The sequence below is a fragment of the Opisthorchis viverrini genome, assembly GCF_000715545.1.
Source record: "Opisthorchis viverrini unplaced genomic scaffold opera_v5_97, whole genome shotgun sequence".
Lineage (NCBI taxonomy): Eukaryota > Metazoa > Platyhelminthes > Trematoda > Opisthorchiida > Opisthorchiidae > Opisthorchis > Opisthorchis viverrini.
In genome coordinates, this window is record NW_008751753.1 from 511,384 (window position 1) to 530,042 (window position 18,659).

The 18,659-nt window shown below is 43.8% G+C and overlaps 1 protein-coding gene across 1 annotated transcript in view; it reads left to right on the plus strand.

Moving 5' to 3' along the window:
* T265_05253 (hypothetical protein) overlaps positions 1-17,207 on the plus strand; it is a gene marked incomplete at both ends in the record, with an annotated part of 26,986 nt that extends 9,779 nt beyond the window's left edge. Inside the window, 10 exons of the mRNA XM_009170222.1 lie at positions 978-1,319; positions 2,172-2,453; positions 2,989-3,144; positions 3,251-3,475; positions 5,881-6,045; positions 6,921-7,085; positions 9,764-10,069; positions 15,218-15,427; positions 15,900-16,103; positions 16,697-17,207. Of these exons, the coding sequence (XP_009168486.1) occupies positions 978-1,319; positions 2,172-2,453; positions 2,989-3,144; positions 3,251-3,475; positions 5,881-6,045; positions 6,921-7,085; positions 9,764-10,069; positions 15,218-15,427; positions 15,900-16,103; positions 16,697-17,062 (2,421 nt within the window). The remainder of the gene's footprint in view (positions 1-977; positions 1,320-2,171; positions 2,454-2,988; positions 3,145-3,250; positions 3,476-5,880; positions 6,046-6,920; positions 7,086-9,763; positions 10,070-15,217; positions 15,428-15,899; positions 16,104-16,696) is intronic.
* Between the last annotated feature and the right edge of the window lie 1,452 nt (positions 17,208-18,659).

The following is an 18,659-nucleotide window of genomic DNA, read 5'->3' on the forward strand; positions in this document are numbered from 1 at the left end:
ATATATATATATATAACGAATCTTGTGGTTGTACGACAGTGAAGCATCAATGTCAGCAATGATGTTGCTGTTCTTGATGATGATGATGATGACGATGATGATGGTGATGATTTGAGTGCTGGGCACTGGCTGCACCACTCCGAAGGACTAGTCCGACAACAAATGCGGGAGCGAAACCCCGTCGAATTCTGCCAAAGGGCAGCTCATCCACTCCTGCGGACTAGCCAAGAGTACCGCATGCCTTGATCCGCCTCAAAGGCTCCTAGTGACTGGCTGGTGAATCAAACCAGGCCCAAAGAGCTGTACGTTGTGGCGGCCAAATCCATACTCACAGGGCCATCAAGTGCTGCAAACTGCCTCCTACTACACACTCGAGGTCTTCCAGCAGGACCCAAACATTCCCGCCCGCGAAGACCTGCGAACACGAAATTGTTCGTATCCGAGCAACCTCACCAATTAAATGGAAAATTTCCCCAAATGTGGTGTTTTCCAGTTTTGATGCACGAAAACAGTAGTTACAAGGCGGTAGTTGTCAAGAGCGAAAACCTCGTGTGCACAAAGGTTTGAGGAAGTCAACGTTCTCAAGCATACTCTCCGACTCCAGTAAGCACACATCCAAAAATCCGCATATATTTATTCGTATCCTTGTAGCTGGTTTGACCATTTTCTATTTCCAACGCACTGATCCTCAACAAAAAGACTAAGTGTTTATTTCAGCTTGCTGATAGCTGTTGAGCTGGCTAGAAAGGGCTTGCGTTACAAAATACAGCATGTTGGTCGAGATTTAAGGAGTACCAAATAGCTCTTGTTTTTTGTATCACTTGTCAGGGATTATCTGCAGTGATACACTGAGTGCTATCACTTGAGTAGAAAGTGCCATCAATGAAGGGAGTAGGCACACCCATGTCATTTTGCTGGTCGTATTAACCATTTCCGTGCATGATTTTTTATGTGGATTTTACTGTCACTACTACAAGGCCAAGGACTGGAAATCCGCCGTCAATATGTATCGTACACGAGACCAGTGGGAAGAGGCCTACCGAGTAGCTTCCAACTGCACACATCAACCTGAGGTACGCAAACAGGTCGCCTACCTATGGGCTAAACATTTGGGTGGCGAATCAGCGGTGCGTCTGCTCACTCGAATAGGATTATTGGACACAGCAATCGATTACGCAACGGAACATTGTGCGTTTGACTTCGCCTTCGATCTGATCCGCTTGGCTTGTCCCGAAAGAACAAAAGATGTCCATAACAAATTCGCCATGTTTTTGGAGGATGAGGGAAAGTTCCCAGAGGCGGAAGCAGAGTTTGTCAAGGTCAGTTTTTCCTTCTCAGAAAGTTGGTTTTTTCTAGGAAATGTATGAGAAAATAGTGAGAATATAATACATCCTTCAGTGAGGTCGAAACGCGCGGACACTATATATACGCGGTCTGTTGGGTACCAGACTTTCTTTTCCGGACAACGTTTTTTCACCAAGTTACTTGACACACATATATTTTGTTTGAAACTAATTTGAAGATGGGTATCCTTATTTTTTACCTGATATGTTCAGTTTATTCTGCCCAACTTAGGAGGAAGTTAGACACTCCCGAAAGCATTAAAATGTGGTCGAGAAAAAACGAACACGGGACTATTGCTTAGAACGTATTATCTCGTCTTCCTATTGTTTGGAAGTTAAAAAACGGGACTTCCTTTTTAAGTAAAGGTACAGCTGCTTAAGACAATTTTGCCAACACTGGCCAGAATATGGCTTCCAACTTGAAATTACCGCTTCCAACGTAGTATGCTCGGAAGCTGAACTGGCGTAAGTTGCATTGGCCAATCTACGGGATGTCGAAGCATGTGCTGGTTCACTTTACCTCTAGTGAGAATTTCGATTACCAGTATGCTTTCTTTGAATGTCACGACAATACTTTATGGTTTCACTTATCATCGTAGGTCTTAAAACGGAAACAAAAACGTCTTACAAGAATAAATTGCGAAGCAACCGATAGGAAGGTCGTTTTTCGAACGGAAGCCCGTCGTGTTTGTTCATCCCCCATATACTTGGGCAAGCTAGAACCATCTCAAACCTTGCGCTTCTTTTTATTTGCACGAAAGACATATATGCAGGAAACTCTAGTAGACCAACTAACTGCTTTTCCTGTATGCGTTGATTATTTTGCAGGCTGGTAAGCCTCGCGAAGCTGTGTTAATGTACGTGCACAACCAAGATTGGGACTCCGCGGCCCGTGTTGCTGCCGAACACGATCCAGACAGCGTGAACGATGTCCTCCTGGGACAAGCCAGACTGGCTTTTGGAGAAAAGGAGTTTGCGCGTGCAGAGGCATTACTTCTTCGTGCACAGCGTCCAGATATGGCGGTTCGTGCATACCGGGAAGCCGGGATGTGGGAGGAGGCTTTGAGAGTAGCAGAAGCCTACCTACCCAACAGAGTGCATGAACTTCGGGTCAGTTTTCTTCTTGACGTTACCTGAGACAGACTTTATCTGTTTAGTAGATATGGCTCGGATTCTGAAAGCAGACCGTATGGTGATTATTCCTTTTCTGAAACTTGGAAATAAGTATGGGTCATTACATCGATTTTATAAACCAACCCCGGTTTTTTATCTGTAGGCAATCTTACAAAGGTGCTGTAGTACCCGTCATTTATTTTCGGTTTCTCTCATAGATAACGTATTTTGGTATGTAGTGTTTGGACACAGTGTTTATACGTTGACATTAACAGAACAGTGTACCGGGTTACAAGTAGTCTACAGCCTTGAGGAAAGGTAATGGCCATTCAGTATGTCAGCACTCGGTAGACATACGGGTGATTATCACTCGGATTCAGAACCAAGCAGTGCTAACTAAGGAAGGTGATGTACAAGAGAGTTAATTAACATCGGATGGTTTTGCGGGATTCAGTGGAAAAGTTTTACCTTGCAGTAATTTGCTATCAATACAAGACTTTGGTAACTTTCTTCCGATTCGTTGAATGCTTAGGAAGAGTTCAAGGAGGAAAGTCTTCGCACAAACTCGTTTGGAGACGGAGAAGCTCTCAGAGATGGTCGATTACTTGGGACGGGCGGACCGTCGAGCACAAGGAGCACGTTCAGTTCGAAAGGTCTTGACGGGTCAGAGCCTTCAGCTACCACCAATGTTAATTTTCTACAGGCAAGGGAGCTGGAAGCGAGGGGCGAATACCTTCGAGCAGTCGAATATTACTTGAAACTGCAATTTGGAAGGNAATGTTAATTTTCTACAGGCAAGGGAGCTGGAAGCGAGGGGCGAATACCTTCGAGCAGTCGAATATTACTTGAAACTGCAACCAAATTTGGAAGGCGATGAGGGTGAGGAGTGCTCGGGCATTCCTGTTAGTGTATGTCAGCACGCATGGCTTCATGCAGCTAATTTGGCGGTGAAATTCCTTCCTTCGGATAGTGCATCTAAAGTGGCGGAACTTGTGGCTTCCCGACTTGTGAACATCAAGGTTTGTTTTACAGTGATCTTCATAGCTTTTGTATGGGACGCGAAGTTAGCCCAACTACAGACAAGAACGTTTTTATACTGAGGTTTATAAATCCAGTCTCAGTAGGGGAAAACAAAGGGTTTCAGTATCTGTTCAGCATTCAGCGTTCTGTTCCTATGGTCCTTCCCAACACTGACATTATTCCATGATTCACTGTTCACAATGGGCTATGACTTGAAGTGATGCTTGTGTTCTAACAAATGTAAGGAAAGTAATAATACCACAAGATGAACGGTTCCTGAGGGTGTGGCCTATTGAGCGTCCCTGTCGACTGCCATTACCGGAGCTCATGAGTAAAATGCATACTCGTAAGGTGGAGAAGGGCTTCAAACTCAGTTGCTGGGCTTGGCAAACAGATCGACAGCCATCTAATCCACAACCAAGAATGCGTACTGCCAGGGCTTTCTGAAGCAGCCATTCGTAGCACTCCGAGCTGATGCCTAAATCTAGGACAACTGTCCGTATAAAACTCAGATTTTGGAGGGACCTAGAAAATGTTGTCCCGACATCAGTCATGAGATGTCGTCTATAAAATGAGCTGGAGGTGTTTGAATAGGAGATTCCAGATGTGTGAATACGAATCACAAAATGTCTCAGTTGATGTTAGGATGTCTTCATGAGAAAACTGTAGTTTGTGGAGTGAAACGCAAAGCGAATTAAATCTCTCGCAACGTCTTAAATTCACATGAAGAAATACGTGGTTACTCATCATATGGATGTCTTTGGGGATCATGCAGTGACTGCTCACTGAAGCTGCCAAGACTAAGAAACACGAGAATGATACAGACAAGACTATGAAGGTGTCCAGTAAGACCAACCAAAATTTGAAACATATCATTCAGTTTTAGGAATGGACAAGAAAACCCTTGACACGGTGAAGCCACTATGATGTCACTTATTTGTGGAAAGTTACGTAATTAAACGTACTCCTAGCTAGACTGTTCTATGCCTCATCAGGCTTGTGTGAAACAGGTATAGTACCACAACAACAAGCTTTTGTTTTCGGCGGTATGAGTAGTTGGTGAATTAATTGTTTTTAACCCAGTTTCTTACAGAATGCTATTTGGATCGATATTGGTTTGCCCACTAAATTCAGTTTCCGTTAATTCCCAGCCGTTTGTGTGTCCACTAAGTTTTAGACGACATGACAGCAGCTAATACTTCGTACTCTCTAGCGGAACGTAGTAGCTGTGCTTCCAAAAGGTATCATAGATAATCCACTAGTTTTCTCCCTCAAATTTACGATTTTAAGTGGATATTCAATGTCATTCCAATAATTTATTTTCAATGAGTCGGCTAGTCCCTACCATAATAACTAAAAATTGCTGAAGATTCTACAGGTTAAGCTGAGTTCACGGTCCGACTTCACCTATGCTTGGTTAAAATTTCTCGGTGCTGTGCGCTCTGGGATCGAAAAGAGCCACTTGGAGTGCACTGGTCTAGACTATGTAGAATGATGTAATACAGGTCTCTAAGACCGATATTGGATCATCTTTGTCTAGCAATGCTCGAGTTATAGGTGAAGTCCTGAATTAATTCTGGCATAGATCCACTCATTAAATGGCATAAGGATGGGAAATACAATCGGGCTTGCAACAACATCTTTCTGGACTGTAATACCAGCAAAATCAATTAGCATCAATATAGTTTCAAGCAGAAAGCAGTGTTTTATGTCGTACCAGCATATAAGTCAGAAAAATACAAGCAAGAAACTTACACGGAAGCCACAAACAGCAAATCTTGTCGCTCTAGAGATAACTGTCTCCCTGAGATGTACTCCGGGATTGTATCACATAGCTCGCCTAATCAGGCAGCCAGTACTAGAAAATGTTACTTATAGTCAGCGAGTTACTTCAATAGTTTGCATAAAGACCACAACAGAGATACCAGAAATGCCAGAATTTTGAGGCATGTCATCTAAAATTGAACGAAAGCGAGAAAAACAATGTTTCATAATCCGGAAAATCCCACATTAGGTATCCAACAACGATCTTAGAGATGTTATGAACGTGAAATATAAAAAAATACAAGAAAGGATGCTGAATATGGCGAGCAAGAAACATAAAGGAATGAACTTGTATTCATGGTGTAACAAAGGCATCAACAACGGACCCAGACTGACGGTTTACTCCCTGGACATGGTCGTATGCAAGCCAGAAACAAGCCCAATATGTTTTCCATGTGTTCCAAAGTTGCTGGATGCATACTTTGACTACTTAAAGATAGCTAGCGAACAGTCGGAATCCTAAATTCTGTGTTATGTGAAGTTTATTCGTTATTTAACCAAGTTGTTTACCATGTTTCAGAACATCACAATCCTAACCAGAGTTTTACTCTGAAGCTGAGTGCATGCTTCCGTATTTCAGCGCCACGCGTTGGCCGGCGAACTACTCCTTAGTGTGGACAAAGTTCAAAAGGCGATCGAAGCTTTTATCGCCGGGGAGGAATGGAACAAGGCCCGTCGGGTAGCCCACGAACTGGAACCTCGACTGGAGGCTTACGTGGAAAGGAAATATAAGGAAGCCCTGAAAGTACGCATAGTTCAATCGCACTTGTACTGATTTAGCCTGTGCACGCTAAGAGAATATTGTTTTTCATATGAGTGATGAATAGAGGTAGGTGTTTCCCAACAGAATTTTAGGAATTGTCTAGGATAGTCGAACTTGAAGGCGAGAGTCGCAGGAAACGCATCTTTGTGGAGGGAAATCCGGGTTCAATGTATTTGGATTCGGCTTCCATGCACTCTGAAAAGCAAGCAATTCCGCCAACGAATCCCACTTGGCCTCCTAACTTCAGTATACTGTCGTGAGCCACTGAATATGCTTCAGAGTAGATCAATGATGAAACTGCAGAACAGCTACATGTACTGCAGTTTCTGTCTGATCAATAAGTTGGATGAGTTCACTGACGTCCCCACTGAGGGAATACTCAACTTAGGAGAGCATTCGGCTAGGGAACAACTTGTGCGACCTGTTTGATTTAGGTGAGACATGAGGATTAGGTAAGCGATCAGATGGCTTTCGATCTGTACAGCCTGTTTTGAAACATCAGAGCAATTGTACCATCCAAATGACGCAAACAACGTCAAGCCATACGATCCACGCCACAAAGAAAGCGAGACAAAGCCAGTATTGGTAATCCTTTCGATGTGGTGTTTGCCCAGTAGCCAAGCGGCCCAGTCGATATAGCATCCAACTGCAATCTACTGGGATTCTTGAAGAGTGAGTTATATATTCGGATAGCTAGAAACTTTTAGTATTTTCCGAACATGTTATGAGAATTATTAAAATGATGTTTTATCAGGGTAACCGTTGACAACAGAGTTTGTTCGCTTACCATGTTTCAGAACATCACAATCCTAACCAGAGTTTTACTCTGAAGCTGAGTGCATGCTTCCGTATTTCAGCGCCACGCGTTGGCCGGCGAACTACTCCTTAGTGTGGACAAAGTTCAAAAGGCGATCGAAGCTTTTATCGCCGGGGAGGAATGGAACAAGGCCCGTCGGGTAGCCCACGAACTGGAACCTCGACTGGAGGCTTACGTGGAAAGGAAATATAAGGAAGCCCTGAAAGTACGCATAGTTCAATCGCACTTGTACTGATTTAGCCTGTGCACGCTAAGAGAATATTGTTTTTCATATGAGTGATGAATAGAGGTAGGTGTTTCCCAACAGAATTTTAGGAATTGTCTAGGATAGTCGAACTTGAAGGCGAGAGTCGCAGGAAACGCATCTTTGTGGAGGGAAATCCGGGTTCAATGTATTTGGATTCGGCTTCCATGCACTCTGAAAAGCAAGCAATTCCGCCAACGAATCCCACTTGGCCTCCTAACTTCAGTATACTGTCGTGAGCCACTGAATATGCTTCAGAGTAGATCAATGATGAAACTGCAGAACAGCTACATGTACTGCAGTTTCTGTCTGATCAATAAGTTGGATGAGTTCACTGACGTCCCCACTGAGGGAATACTCAACTTAGGAGAGCATTCGGCTAGGGAACAACTTGTGCGACCTGTTTGATTTAGGTGAGACATGAGGATTAGGTAAGCGATCAGATGGCTTTCGATCTGTACAGCCTGTTTTGAAACATCAGAGCAATTGTACCATCCAAATGACGCAAACAACGTCAAGCCATACGATCCACGCCACAAAGAAAGCGAGACAAAGCCAGTATTGGTAATCCTTTCGATGTGGTGTTTGCCCAGTAGCCAAGCGGCCCAGTCGATATAGCATCCAACTGCAATCTACTGGGATTCTTGAAGAGTGAGTTATATATTCGGATAGCTAGAAACTTTTAGTATTTTCCGAACATGTTATGAGAATTATTAAAATGATGTTTTATCAGGGTAACCGTTGACAACAGAGTTTGTTCGCTTTTAATACGGCTGCGCATCAGCCTACTGCGCAGTGGAACAATCATGTGGAACAGAGCCGTGCGATTATGCCCCCACGTCGGAATGACGTCCGATTTCATCATGTGCCGGAGAAAGGTCAAATAAGGACACAGAATGTTCACACCCACTCCATGGCCAAGGCATCCCGTACACAAGCGCACAGACGGCCATCTACGATCAATCGAGACAAAGGAACAACCGCCCGAGGACCGGTGTGGGTGTGTGGGAGACACACTGGTTGGTTGACAGCGGATCGACCGTCAAATACGGTGACAAGTGAATCATATATATAGAAGTTTGTAATTGCGTTAATACACAGTTCCTTCAGGTCGTCTTCTTGTCTTCTGACTATAACCCAGTAGCGTCAGGGCAGGTGAAGAGATACAACAGCTTTAAACAGGGTTTATGAAAGTCATCAATGGGCTTTTGTGTTTAGAAACGGTCCACACAGTAACGAGAAATATGGAGCCCATCGAACCTGCTTCCATTCAGCTAGTAGCATGAAAACGAAGCTTTTCGGCCACACTTTGGTCCTGAGATCTCCGTTAGCGCATGCATCCTAGACAGATGCACCTACCGCACGTTTCGGCATCACTAGGTTCTTCAAACCCAAGCCTTGGGAGTTCACCTCGCAAATTGATTATCCGGAGCGCTGTGGGCTACGTTGGTCGATATGATACACAACCATTTGGGAAGGCCAGCTTAGTGCGCACGAATAGGTCATTCAGGAAGCTCAACCACTGCACTCCGAACTCAGGCTCCGATCAGGCGGCATCGATGTGACGAGTTATCCGCGCATTGTACGATCCACCCTAGTCATAACAGCTGTATTAAACTGCTACATGTATGGTTGTGTCCCGTTACTTCGAACTATCTGACGGAATCAGAATAAACTTAATTGAACCTTTTCAATCAATTGGAAAGTGTTTGGGACCGATTGGGAAGTCACCGTTTCAGAGGGGTTTGGTAAACAATCGGTGGATGACAATCGCCGAGATGACACGAGGCGGTGTGCAATTATCAGCGAAATCGCCTGGGTCTAAAAGTACAAAAATCCAAGTAGAGTTAGATCCAATTAACCACCCCACTCCCATCTCCAAACCATTGTCCCAGCACCCTTGGACGAACATAGGTGAACGAAATCTGTGAACGACCCCAAGAGGAATTTTCCATTAAGGTGTCCCAGACTGAACAGGTCTTTATGATGAACCCGGATTTTTTCGTCCCTGCCTGTTCAGTCTGGGACACCTTAATGGAAAATTCCTCTTGGGGTCGTTCACAGATTTCGTTCACCTGTGTTCGTCCAAGGGTGCTGGGACAATTAGTTTGGGGATGGGGGTGGGCTGGTTAATTGGATCTAAGGCTACTTGGATTTTGTACTTTTAGACCCAGGCGATTTCGCTGATAATTGCACCCCGCCTCGTGTCAGCTCAGCGATTGCCATCCACCGATTGTTTACCAAACCCCTCTTAATTGAAGCTTCTTAAAGCAAACTACTCACAAGTGGTTGAAAACCATTCGACGGCCTACGACCGGTTGTGCTCTTCTTGGGGCGAATATTGCATCAAGTGAAACATAAGGCGGCCTTTTTGCAGCGTGTTCAGTTGAAGAATATCACAAGCGAGAGATTCGGCTAAGTCTCTTATGAAAACCAAATTGATATACAAATGATGGCTATTGTTAACTGAACCTTATTTTCAGTCTAAAAATGGTCACCGAAAACCAGAGATGCTCAACCTAGCCACCGATATTGTAGTGTTTAACGAAAATGCAGAATGGTTTGATTCTCTAGATAACTGTGATATGATTGATGCTACCACACTTTTCGAGGTGTTAATGTATATTTTTCTCATACAGTCTTCAGGGCAAGCGGAAACACTGGCAGACGTTGACGTACTGTCCGCATTGGAGATGTATGCCGAGCAAGGCAGATGGGAAAAATGCTTGGCTGCGGCGGAAAAGCTTGTTCAAGCAGCGACGTCTGGACCTGGTGGTGCTACTGGCAAAGGGTTAGCTGAACATCAACGGCTACACAAATATGTGGCGGCCTATGCAGCAAGTCTGATCAAAGACTCTCGGGTGCACGATGCGATGCTTCTGTACAAAAAATATGGTGCGCCAGCGTATACGCAAAACTTCAATATATACAAACGCATATTTCAGGTAAATTGGAGGGCCACTTTCTTCTACTTGCCTATTGCTTGTTAACCACAGAAAGTATTTCGGCAAATTCAATTAAAATTTAAGGGAAAGTCACCACTAAATGAGCCGTTGGGGCAGTTTGTGCAAAAACCTTTGACCACCACGTACCAAGGAACCGATTTTCAGGTGTAGAGCATATTCTTATTCGGGACAAGATGTGGTGCGATTACACTACTTGACGAAGATACATATCGTTTGCCCACCCGCTCTTATGCACAAAGTGGGTTGTAAGTTCAAACTAGACCTAGGCTGGTTTTGAGTGCTATAGCATGTGTGGTCTCCTCGTAGAAGACCAGATGTGACCTCATCACACAGAACAACTTTTAAAATGCGCTCACTAGGCTATAACTGCTCAATCCAACCCAGGTTACCGTAACTTTGTAAAGTTACCGTGTACTCTCAAGAACATGAGGTAGACATTTACACCGGAATGTTGAACGGAATAGTGGTCCAATAAGTGATGTAAAGTCAAATAAACAAAATTTTTTATCAAACGTCTGCTAACGTCACATTAAATTGCACTAGTTGAATGTGTTTAGATGAGATCCGATTGTTTCAACCGACCGGACGCACAGCCAACTTCGATTACACAGTAGAGAAGTGCTACTAGATGGATTGGAACGATCGGTTGAGGACCATGAAGGGCATACTTTGGCACTTCTTAGGTTTCAGCAAAGAGTGGATTCACTTAAAGAGTGAAATCTCACTTGAAAATTCCCGAAACTTCACAATACCAACGCTTCAGTATGCATGAATTTTGTAGGTTGTCGAGTTAAGAAAATCAGTTGCAGTTCTTGAGCGAGTGAAGTACCTGGGTATACATGGCTTCCAAACACTTGAGAACATTGTACATAGCCACGCATGTATGCCAGTTTAACATCTATGAATTTTTCGGCTGAGTGTAAACGCCTGTCGAGATAACCAGAGGCACGATTGTGTTCAGTCCGCCTACCGAAATTCGAGCTTTCAGCGCCGAGCTGCAATTGGGGCGGTCTTAATGATTTAGACAAACATAAACTACAGTAATTTTGCCCTCACAGATCACAACTGTTACCTACTCGGATGAAAGGCGTTGAGTAAGACCATTTTCCCGTCCCCACGGCTAAAACACAGAATGAACCGAGCTGGTGAATCAGGTAGATGATGAAGCAGGTTGAAACGAGTAGTGGATTTTTTCCCAAGGACCAAAGATTACTTTGTGATTATCATTCGTACGGCCCGAACCCACGACTAGGCATTCAGGTCACCTGGGAGGATAGTAAACCCTAGGGAGAATTACCTGACTGGTTCTAGTAATAATATCCTGATAGCAAGCAAAAAACCAAACATATCATATACGTCGCATTTACAAATGAGATCGGCTTTCAGTGTAAACTTCGAACCTGAACATCAGGCGTCTTAGTTTTGCTATACTCACCCAGATGAGTCGGATAGCGAATTTCTTTTGCGGGATTGGATTCTAATAAACGGCTGTCTGCTCAACGCACGGATGTTTGGTACGCTTAAGATCAACGCAGCTCGACGCGGTAAACGGTATTTGTTTTTGTCAGTGTGCAGTCCGAAAGTGTTGTTCTGAAGCTGATAAAAATGGCTTTTATGGAGATTCTTTAAACGCTCAGGTTGAATGAAGAAGCGAGAAAACGCAGGTTGAGTGGTGAACTCGGATTCGATGCTCATTGAGCAAGTTAATGGGAAGGGCCGGACAACGTTTGTTGCTGGCCAATACGTAATTTCAACGCGAATAATTACTTGGAGGCAACCAACGGTAAATCATCTTGGAGATATAGTCGTAAATTGTCAGTGAATAAAGTAAAACTACGATAATCATTAATTCTGGGATGCGCATTTTTATTCCGATCTTGCCGTTGTATGGGTTCGGTGATCAATCTGTTTCCCCAGAATCACACAGCACGCTTCAAGGTCAAATATACCATCAACTCGAACGGATTTCAGTAGCTCGAAAATGCCGTGCTGATCTGGCTGAAAAACCACTTGAACTGCAAGTAGACGCTGATAATAATCATTCAGAGAATGACTGGAAGAGAATGGAAAAAGCTGTGCTCCCAACTGACAAGACTGTCTATCGAAGCCACTCGACCTGATTCACACTTGGTAGCGCCAGGACTGCCAACTCGCCACTATTTTGCAAAAATAAATCGGTCACGTGGGGAGACAAATTCTGAGGGGTCAGTCTGGATTTTGACCTCACCGAGAATGCGTCTTTACTTTGGACAGGTGCTTGAATGATACTACTCTTCCAGATAATTTTTGTCCTCCTGAAGATTTCTATCGCCCTTGTGTTTATTGCTAGTGTATGGCGAGCAAAGCCGTCTCTTTTAAAATTTCATCCTTTAAAAAGCATTTTCTGCCCACTTTGGGGATGTATAGTTATGTGGTGATCTTTAAGGTAAAAAATAACATAAACATTTCAGCTGTAACACTTTTTCAGTCCCAAGCTGCCATGCCACCTAAAGGAAACAAGAGGGCTGGAATACTGTCAGGTTGCCCAACCCCAGACAAAAGTCGAGAAGCAGAGGTCGAATTCGAACCACGGACCTGCCAGTCAGCGAATTCGCGCTCTAACCACTAAGCGTAAGCTGAGTCCAATGGTGTAAAAATATTGCCCATAACCCGACCCTTAGCTTCTTTGGTGTCAGGCCGCTTGAAATTCCTATACTGGCATACGAGACCTTGGAGGTCGAAAAGTTCTCGTTAAGTTCACTCATAGTCATCGAAAATGCAGGCAGTATTGCTGTGCTAGTTTCAGATCGTTTACATGTGAGAACCATTTTAAATAATCCCACCACAAAGTTTATTATGCTCTTTACACCCCAACCTTGCTAAGACCTGCTATAAGACTGGGTGGGATGAAGCAAAACCGCATGTTTTCAAGCCAACCAATCAATTTGTTTGCTCGGCCTCGAGTTTGAGATAGCTCAGCGATTACGGTACGAAACTATGTGCCGTAGATCAAATCCGATTTGGGCTTTTCGGTTACTCCTGTTTCGGCCTGAGCAACCTTAGGCCTTGTACTTCCTTACGCTTTGACGGTAGCTATACATTGAAAAGCTTTTGCAACTGAAGGACTATTAGTTTATTGTTGTTTTCTGGGTAGATTTAGTAATTCCACTGGACTGGCAGGAGAAGAGATCGCTTCGGGCATTGAGAGGCACAGGGAGCCTTTTATAAATTCGATACTTATGGCGCCGCCTGATATCAGTATGCCTGTCACGAGCCGAATGTATACTGCGACAACGCTACCCACATTGCTTTGTTGATCATAAATGTCGTACCAACGTGAAGATGACACGCCGCAACTTTCTTTGTTCGGCCACTTGTGTCTCCAAGGCATTTGTTGGAACATCTTATTAACAATACTGGGATAAGCCAGATGGCTTTAGATGGAGGGAATAGGCTAATCATTTTGGTTGGAACATGTACTTTTCAGTCAACTTAGATCGATCAGTCAGGGCATAGGTGTCAACGAAACAATTTGCGAAGAAGATCGAACAGCAAATTATCTGCAGAACTGCTGTCTTGCGTGGTGGGTTGGAAGCTTTATAAACAATTTACGGGGCTCCCTTAGCACAACCTCTGGGATAATCCAACGAGTCTCCATGGAACACCGAGACCAGTCCGTCATCAGCAACAAAAATCCATCGTGAGATAGCATTCCTCAGACACGACAAGTCGCCCAGCCCGGATGGTCTTCATTCGTCAATAAAGGTGATGAAGCCATGTTGAACAGTCTGACAACCCTGTTGTGAAAGACTTAGAAGGGAAACACAATACCCGTGAGATGGAGCGCTTTGACCGTGATCCCAAATTCCAAATAGAGCGTAAAATTCATGTGAAAACCGTAGTGGCATCAGTATGGTAGCTGTGACATCCAAGATGCTCTTTGGCATTATTTCCAGCAGATTAACTGGTTACCGAAAGAAACAGACTCTTGAGGATTAAGCTAGTTTTTGGCCGTAGTAACGATCATAGCCCTATCATAAGACAAGTTCACGCACAGCGTACCCTTTCAAACGTCCAACGAGGGTTGCCCTCCTTTTTTTTTACTAGGTAGATCGTCAAAATCCCTGGTAGTTCCAGGCGATCAAAGCTGAGCGTTCTGAATTTCATACTGCTTATGAAGGCGTTATATGTGAATTCCGAGAGCTGAATATGGTTATGCAGCAAGCTTCTACCTGAATTCATCACGTCCACGAGTGCTCTCTCACCATTCCTCTTCAAATATATTATAGACGGGCTACTTGGAACTTCTGTGCCTACCTCACAGACATTGAGTTAGCAGACGATGTTTCTCCCCTTGGTTCAGATCCTTCAGAGATGCAAGTCATTTTGAATAACCTCAATAATTCCTTTACAGAGTTTGGAATGCGATTATTAAATGCCACAAGACTGGGTAGAGTCAAACTTGAGACCCATGTTTACATACCAGCCGGTGGATGTGGTGGAAAAATCCATCCACTTGATTGGGTTCCGGTGGACTGGGTGCAGAGGAAACGATGTCTCGACTCAGGAAGGCCAGGCGAATGCCGACACCCGTAAAGAAGCAGACTACAGACTGCAGCGTTGAAATCCATACTGCTCCATAGGTCAGAAAAGTAGCACCTATGCGCAGGGGACAGAGAATTCACCCCTGTGTTTGACCATCGATTTCTCCACAGCCTCAACCAGGCACAGCTCGAACATCGTATTCGCAATGCTGAGGTACGACATGGACATTGGTTCATCACACTCATGTATAAACGTAGCCACTTCGGTAACCAAAAACTCACCCGGACAAATAGGTTTCCATTCATAAATTGGTCTACAATCAGCAATGAGCAACAGAAACATTACACTGATAGAATTAGGATATATTTTAACTAATGAAGACTGAAGTTCAGGATTATTGTTGAAGACATCTTCGCTTGTTTTCTTCCCCAGCTTTTGCTGGGATAGCTGCATCACAAGTAATCCAAATATGTGCGAACACTTTGATACTGTGGTACGGATCGCAGATGAGTTGGAAAGCCAACAAGGAGACCTTTATAGTCACCAGTTATTGATTGGCCTATTTTGTTAAAGCATACATTGCAAGCTCTATTCTTACTTCAGGATATCACCAGCCAACGAAACCTAACAGGTCCAGATGCATACCCCACTTGGGCAGCCCTGCGAAATATGCTTTTTGACCTTCGACAAAATTTGCAACAGACCCAGGAAATTCAGCGCGAAGTGGTACAGATATTCGAACGGATGCTTCTGGTGGCGCACTATTATGCAACCCGATCGGCCTTGGCATCAAGTCAGCAGGACGTAGCCGAGGTACGTTTGCACTAAGATTGGTACAAATGCTTAGTTGAATGCGCAGCTATCCGTGTTTGACAATAGGCGGCAAGATTACAGCAGTCTCGATTCTAGCGACGGGCGCTTTGTACAAACTAGAAGCCAAGATTTCCCACCTCTGTATTCAGTTTTCAGTGCGCCATATGGCATCAGACAACATTTATGAATACAAACTGGAGGTTGCGCGAAGACAAAATGGAGAATCTATCACTTCGATTTTCCAGTACAAGCCTCAAACTGTAACGATTGTGGTACTACCCTCATGAAGATATTGATCTGTTTGCATTTTAGACACCCGTAACTCTGCAATTTCTCGAAATTCTTTGAAGTCCAATGAGCCAGGGAGAAAGTTATAGGTGCTGTGCACAATTCTGGGAGCACAGTGTAGTCACCTAGATCATTCTGAGTCCAATATTCCGCGCCATGTTTTTTCTTATCATTTATATTGCAGTTGACCACCAAGCTGAGTGTATCTCTTCTGCGTCACTCGGATATACTGCCCGCCGATAAAGTCTTCTACGAGGCAGGAATTCAGTGTCGAGAGCTAGGATGGCAGAGCATGGCGTTTGTCTTCCTTAATCGATATTTGGATCTGATTGAAGCCATCGAAGATCCCGAAGGCTCTGCAGATACACTGGATGGTACGGACTTTCAGGTACATGAATTTTATTTTTGGCGCGAACTATTTATATGAGTTCCAGCTGCGCTAATTGAGAACTAGAGTATTTGAGATACACTAATTTATACACCAGTTCAGTTTTAGTGGAAGACTCAAATAAATCTCAAATGAATCTCTAGTTTATGGTGTCCTTTTGCAACTGAATGTGGTATCCCAGGCCACCTTATGATACTATTGGTACGACATTCAAGATATGACAACACAGTAAATGGGTATATCACACTACACATTAGGCTGCTGAAAACTCTTCGACAGCTCGCGACCAATTTCGCCCTCCTTGGGGCTCACTAGGTAGGTGAAGTCACCGAGTCTCCGTAAAACTTGTTCCAACTGAACCCCAGCTGTATCGAATTCGACAAATATAATCATTTGAATATCAATTTAGTCTTCACGGGACTCCCCTGAAACCCATCTGGATCCCTGGATTATGACATTCTTCAACGTTATATGCTTCACAAAGGCCGCTTCATGTTACAGTTTGTACGATGTTCTAGGTATCGAAGCATACTTTCTCGAAGAAAATAAACTAAGATCCTTTCTTTTTGATAATTTCCGGTTTCATTTCTCAGGGTACTGATATTCCGATGGAGGTTCCATTGCCTGAAGAGCCGTATACAACACATGAAGAACACGAAGCTGTCCGAGAGTGGATTTTAATGGTTTCTATGGACCGAAAACTTGATCAATCCTTACCCAAAGATGAGCGAGGTGTTTACGTGGCTGCTTTGGAAGCTCCTGGCACCGGTCTTTCCGCATTACCCTGCGTAGTTACAGGTTACCCTGTGCTTCGCGGTGGAGTTGAGTTTGAGAAACCGAGCTGTGTTGCCAACCGTGAAGACTGGAGCAAATTACAATATGTTGCAAAAGTAGCAAGGACTACAGAGTGCGCAGATGTGAAGGAGTTTATTCTACGCTGGAGTGGTCACCCTCGTTGAATGACTTCTCCTAGTGGTGCCTGTTCTACCAACTTATCCTCTGTGATACATAGTTGTACTACCATTGTGGTTTAGTTCATACCCGGTTCTGGATTTGTTGTACACACCTTTCCTCTCATGTTCATAATACACAGGACAGATGGCATACTATTTTGAATAGTTTGGGGACGAGTCGGACGACTACCAAGCGAAAGCAGCACAAAAGGTCCATACAGTGCACTAGTTCATACTGGTATAGTATTCCAGACATTGAGTAAAGCCGTCCGCTCCATGAAGGAACTTCTTTCCATTTGGTTTGGGTCAGGTTTTATCCAGAACCAACAAATGGACCGATATGAGCAGATCCCAGGAGCAATCTTTGTTTCCTGCAAAACCAGCTATAGAGGCAAAATTAGAGCACCACTGACCAGTGTAATGCCGTGGGATCCTGAAAGATTGATACATGCCTCACACCCCTGATTTGGAAGTGTGGTCTGCTGAAATGGGTTATGCATTTTTCCAAGGCTGGATCATTGTTACGCAAATCGCTTGTCCCACAACTAAATTAGAACGCAGACGTCGATGAAATATGATAAGACAGTGAACCATTAATAATGACATTGCTGCAGTTGCCGACATAATAATTACTGGAGATGACGACGGAGTTCGATGGTGAGTTTCGGATTTTGCCAGCTAATTATGAATGGACAAGTTACATATTCTTATAGTTGCACAAAAATACCTTCTTTTGCCTTAAAGGGCCTGAAACCGCATAGTAAGTCCCCATTTGCCAAAACCCACGCAAGCCCCAAGTAAGATTTCGATTATTTAACTAGAGCTAAATTTTACAGTAATATGCTAATTATGGACTGTTCTTTTGCAATACTGATTCCCGGGAACAACAATCATTTGACCACATTTCGCCCAGCAACGAGGCAGCAACGGACCAAAATAAAACACACTTCCACCAGTTACCGGCGGCTTGGACAGAACGCTGCCTGCGGTAAGCTAGTAACAGGTCTAGTCTTCATTCACTCTTTTTACTATTTTGAGCCTTTAAAAACAATTATTCTTTGTAGTTGTATGGTAGTGAAGCACGAGTGTCCATGGGTATAGTGATGATGATCTGCTTCAGGTCAGAATATGAAAAGATAATCTGATATGTGTGTTTGTACATAAGTGTCCCGTAAATTCCTAGCTACCCACTTAGTTGTTGCAGCTCCACAAGTTGCGGGACATTCTCACCGACGGTTTCTACTGGTTTGCAGAAGACGACTTAAGAGAAATTCAGTCAATTATGGAAAGTAGAGGGTATAACAGGAAAATATGACTGGTACTAAAAAATTCATGGAGAAACTGACTTGATGTTATAGTGTTGGAATACACCAAATCCAGATGGTTATCTGTCCCAGCCGAACGGCACACATCAGGTGACAGTGTGCTTACATATCCCGTAAACAAATTGAAGCGCGAAAATTGTACTAGTGTTAGCGGGAGACCCGAACCGACCTCTCCTCTTTGAAAAGTTTCAACCGAACGTGCTTCAGAAACACCGCCTCATATTTCAGTTTGTACGACATTCGAGATATTGGAGTATGTTTTCTGCGCACAATACACT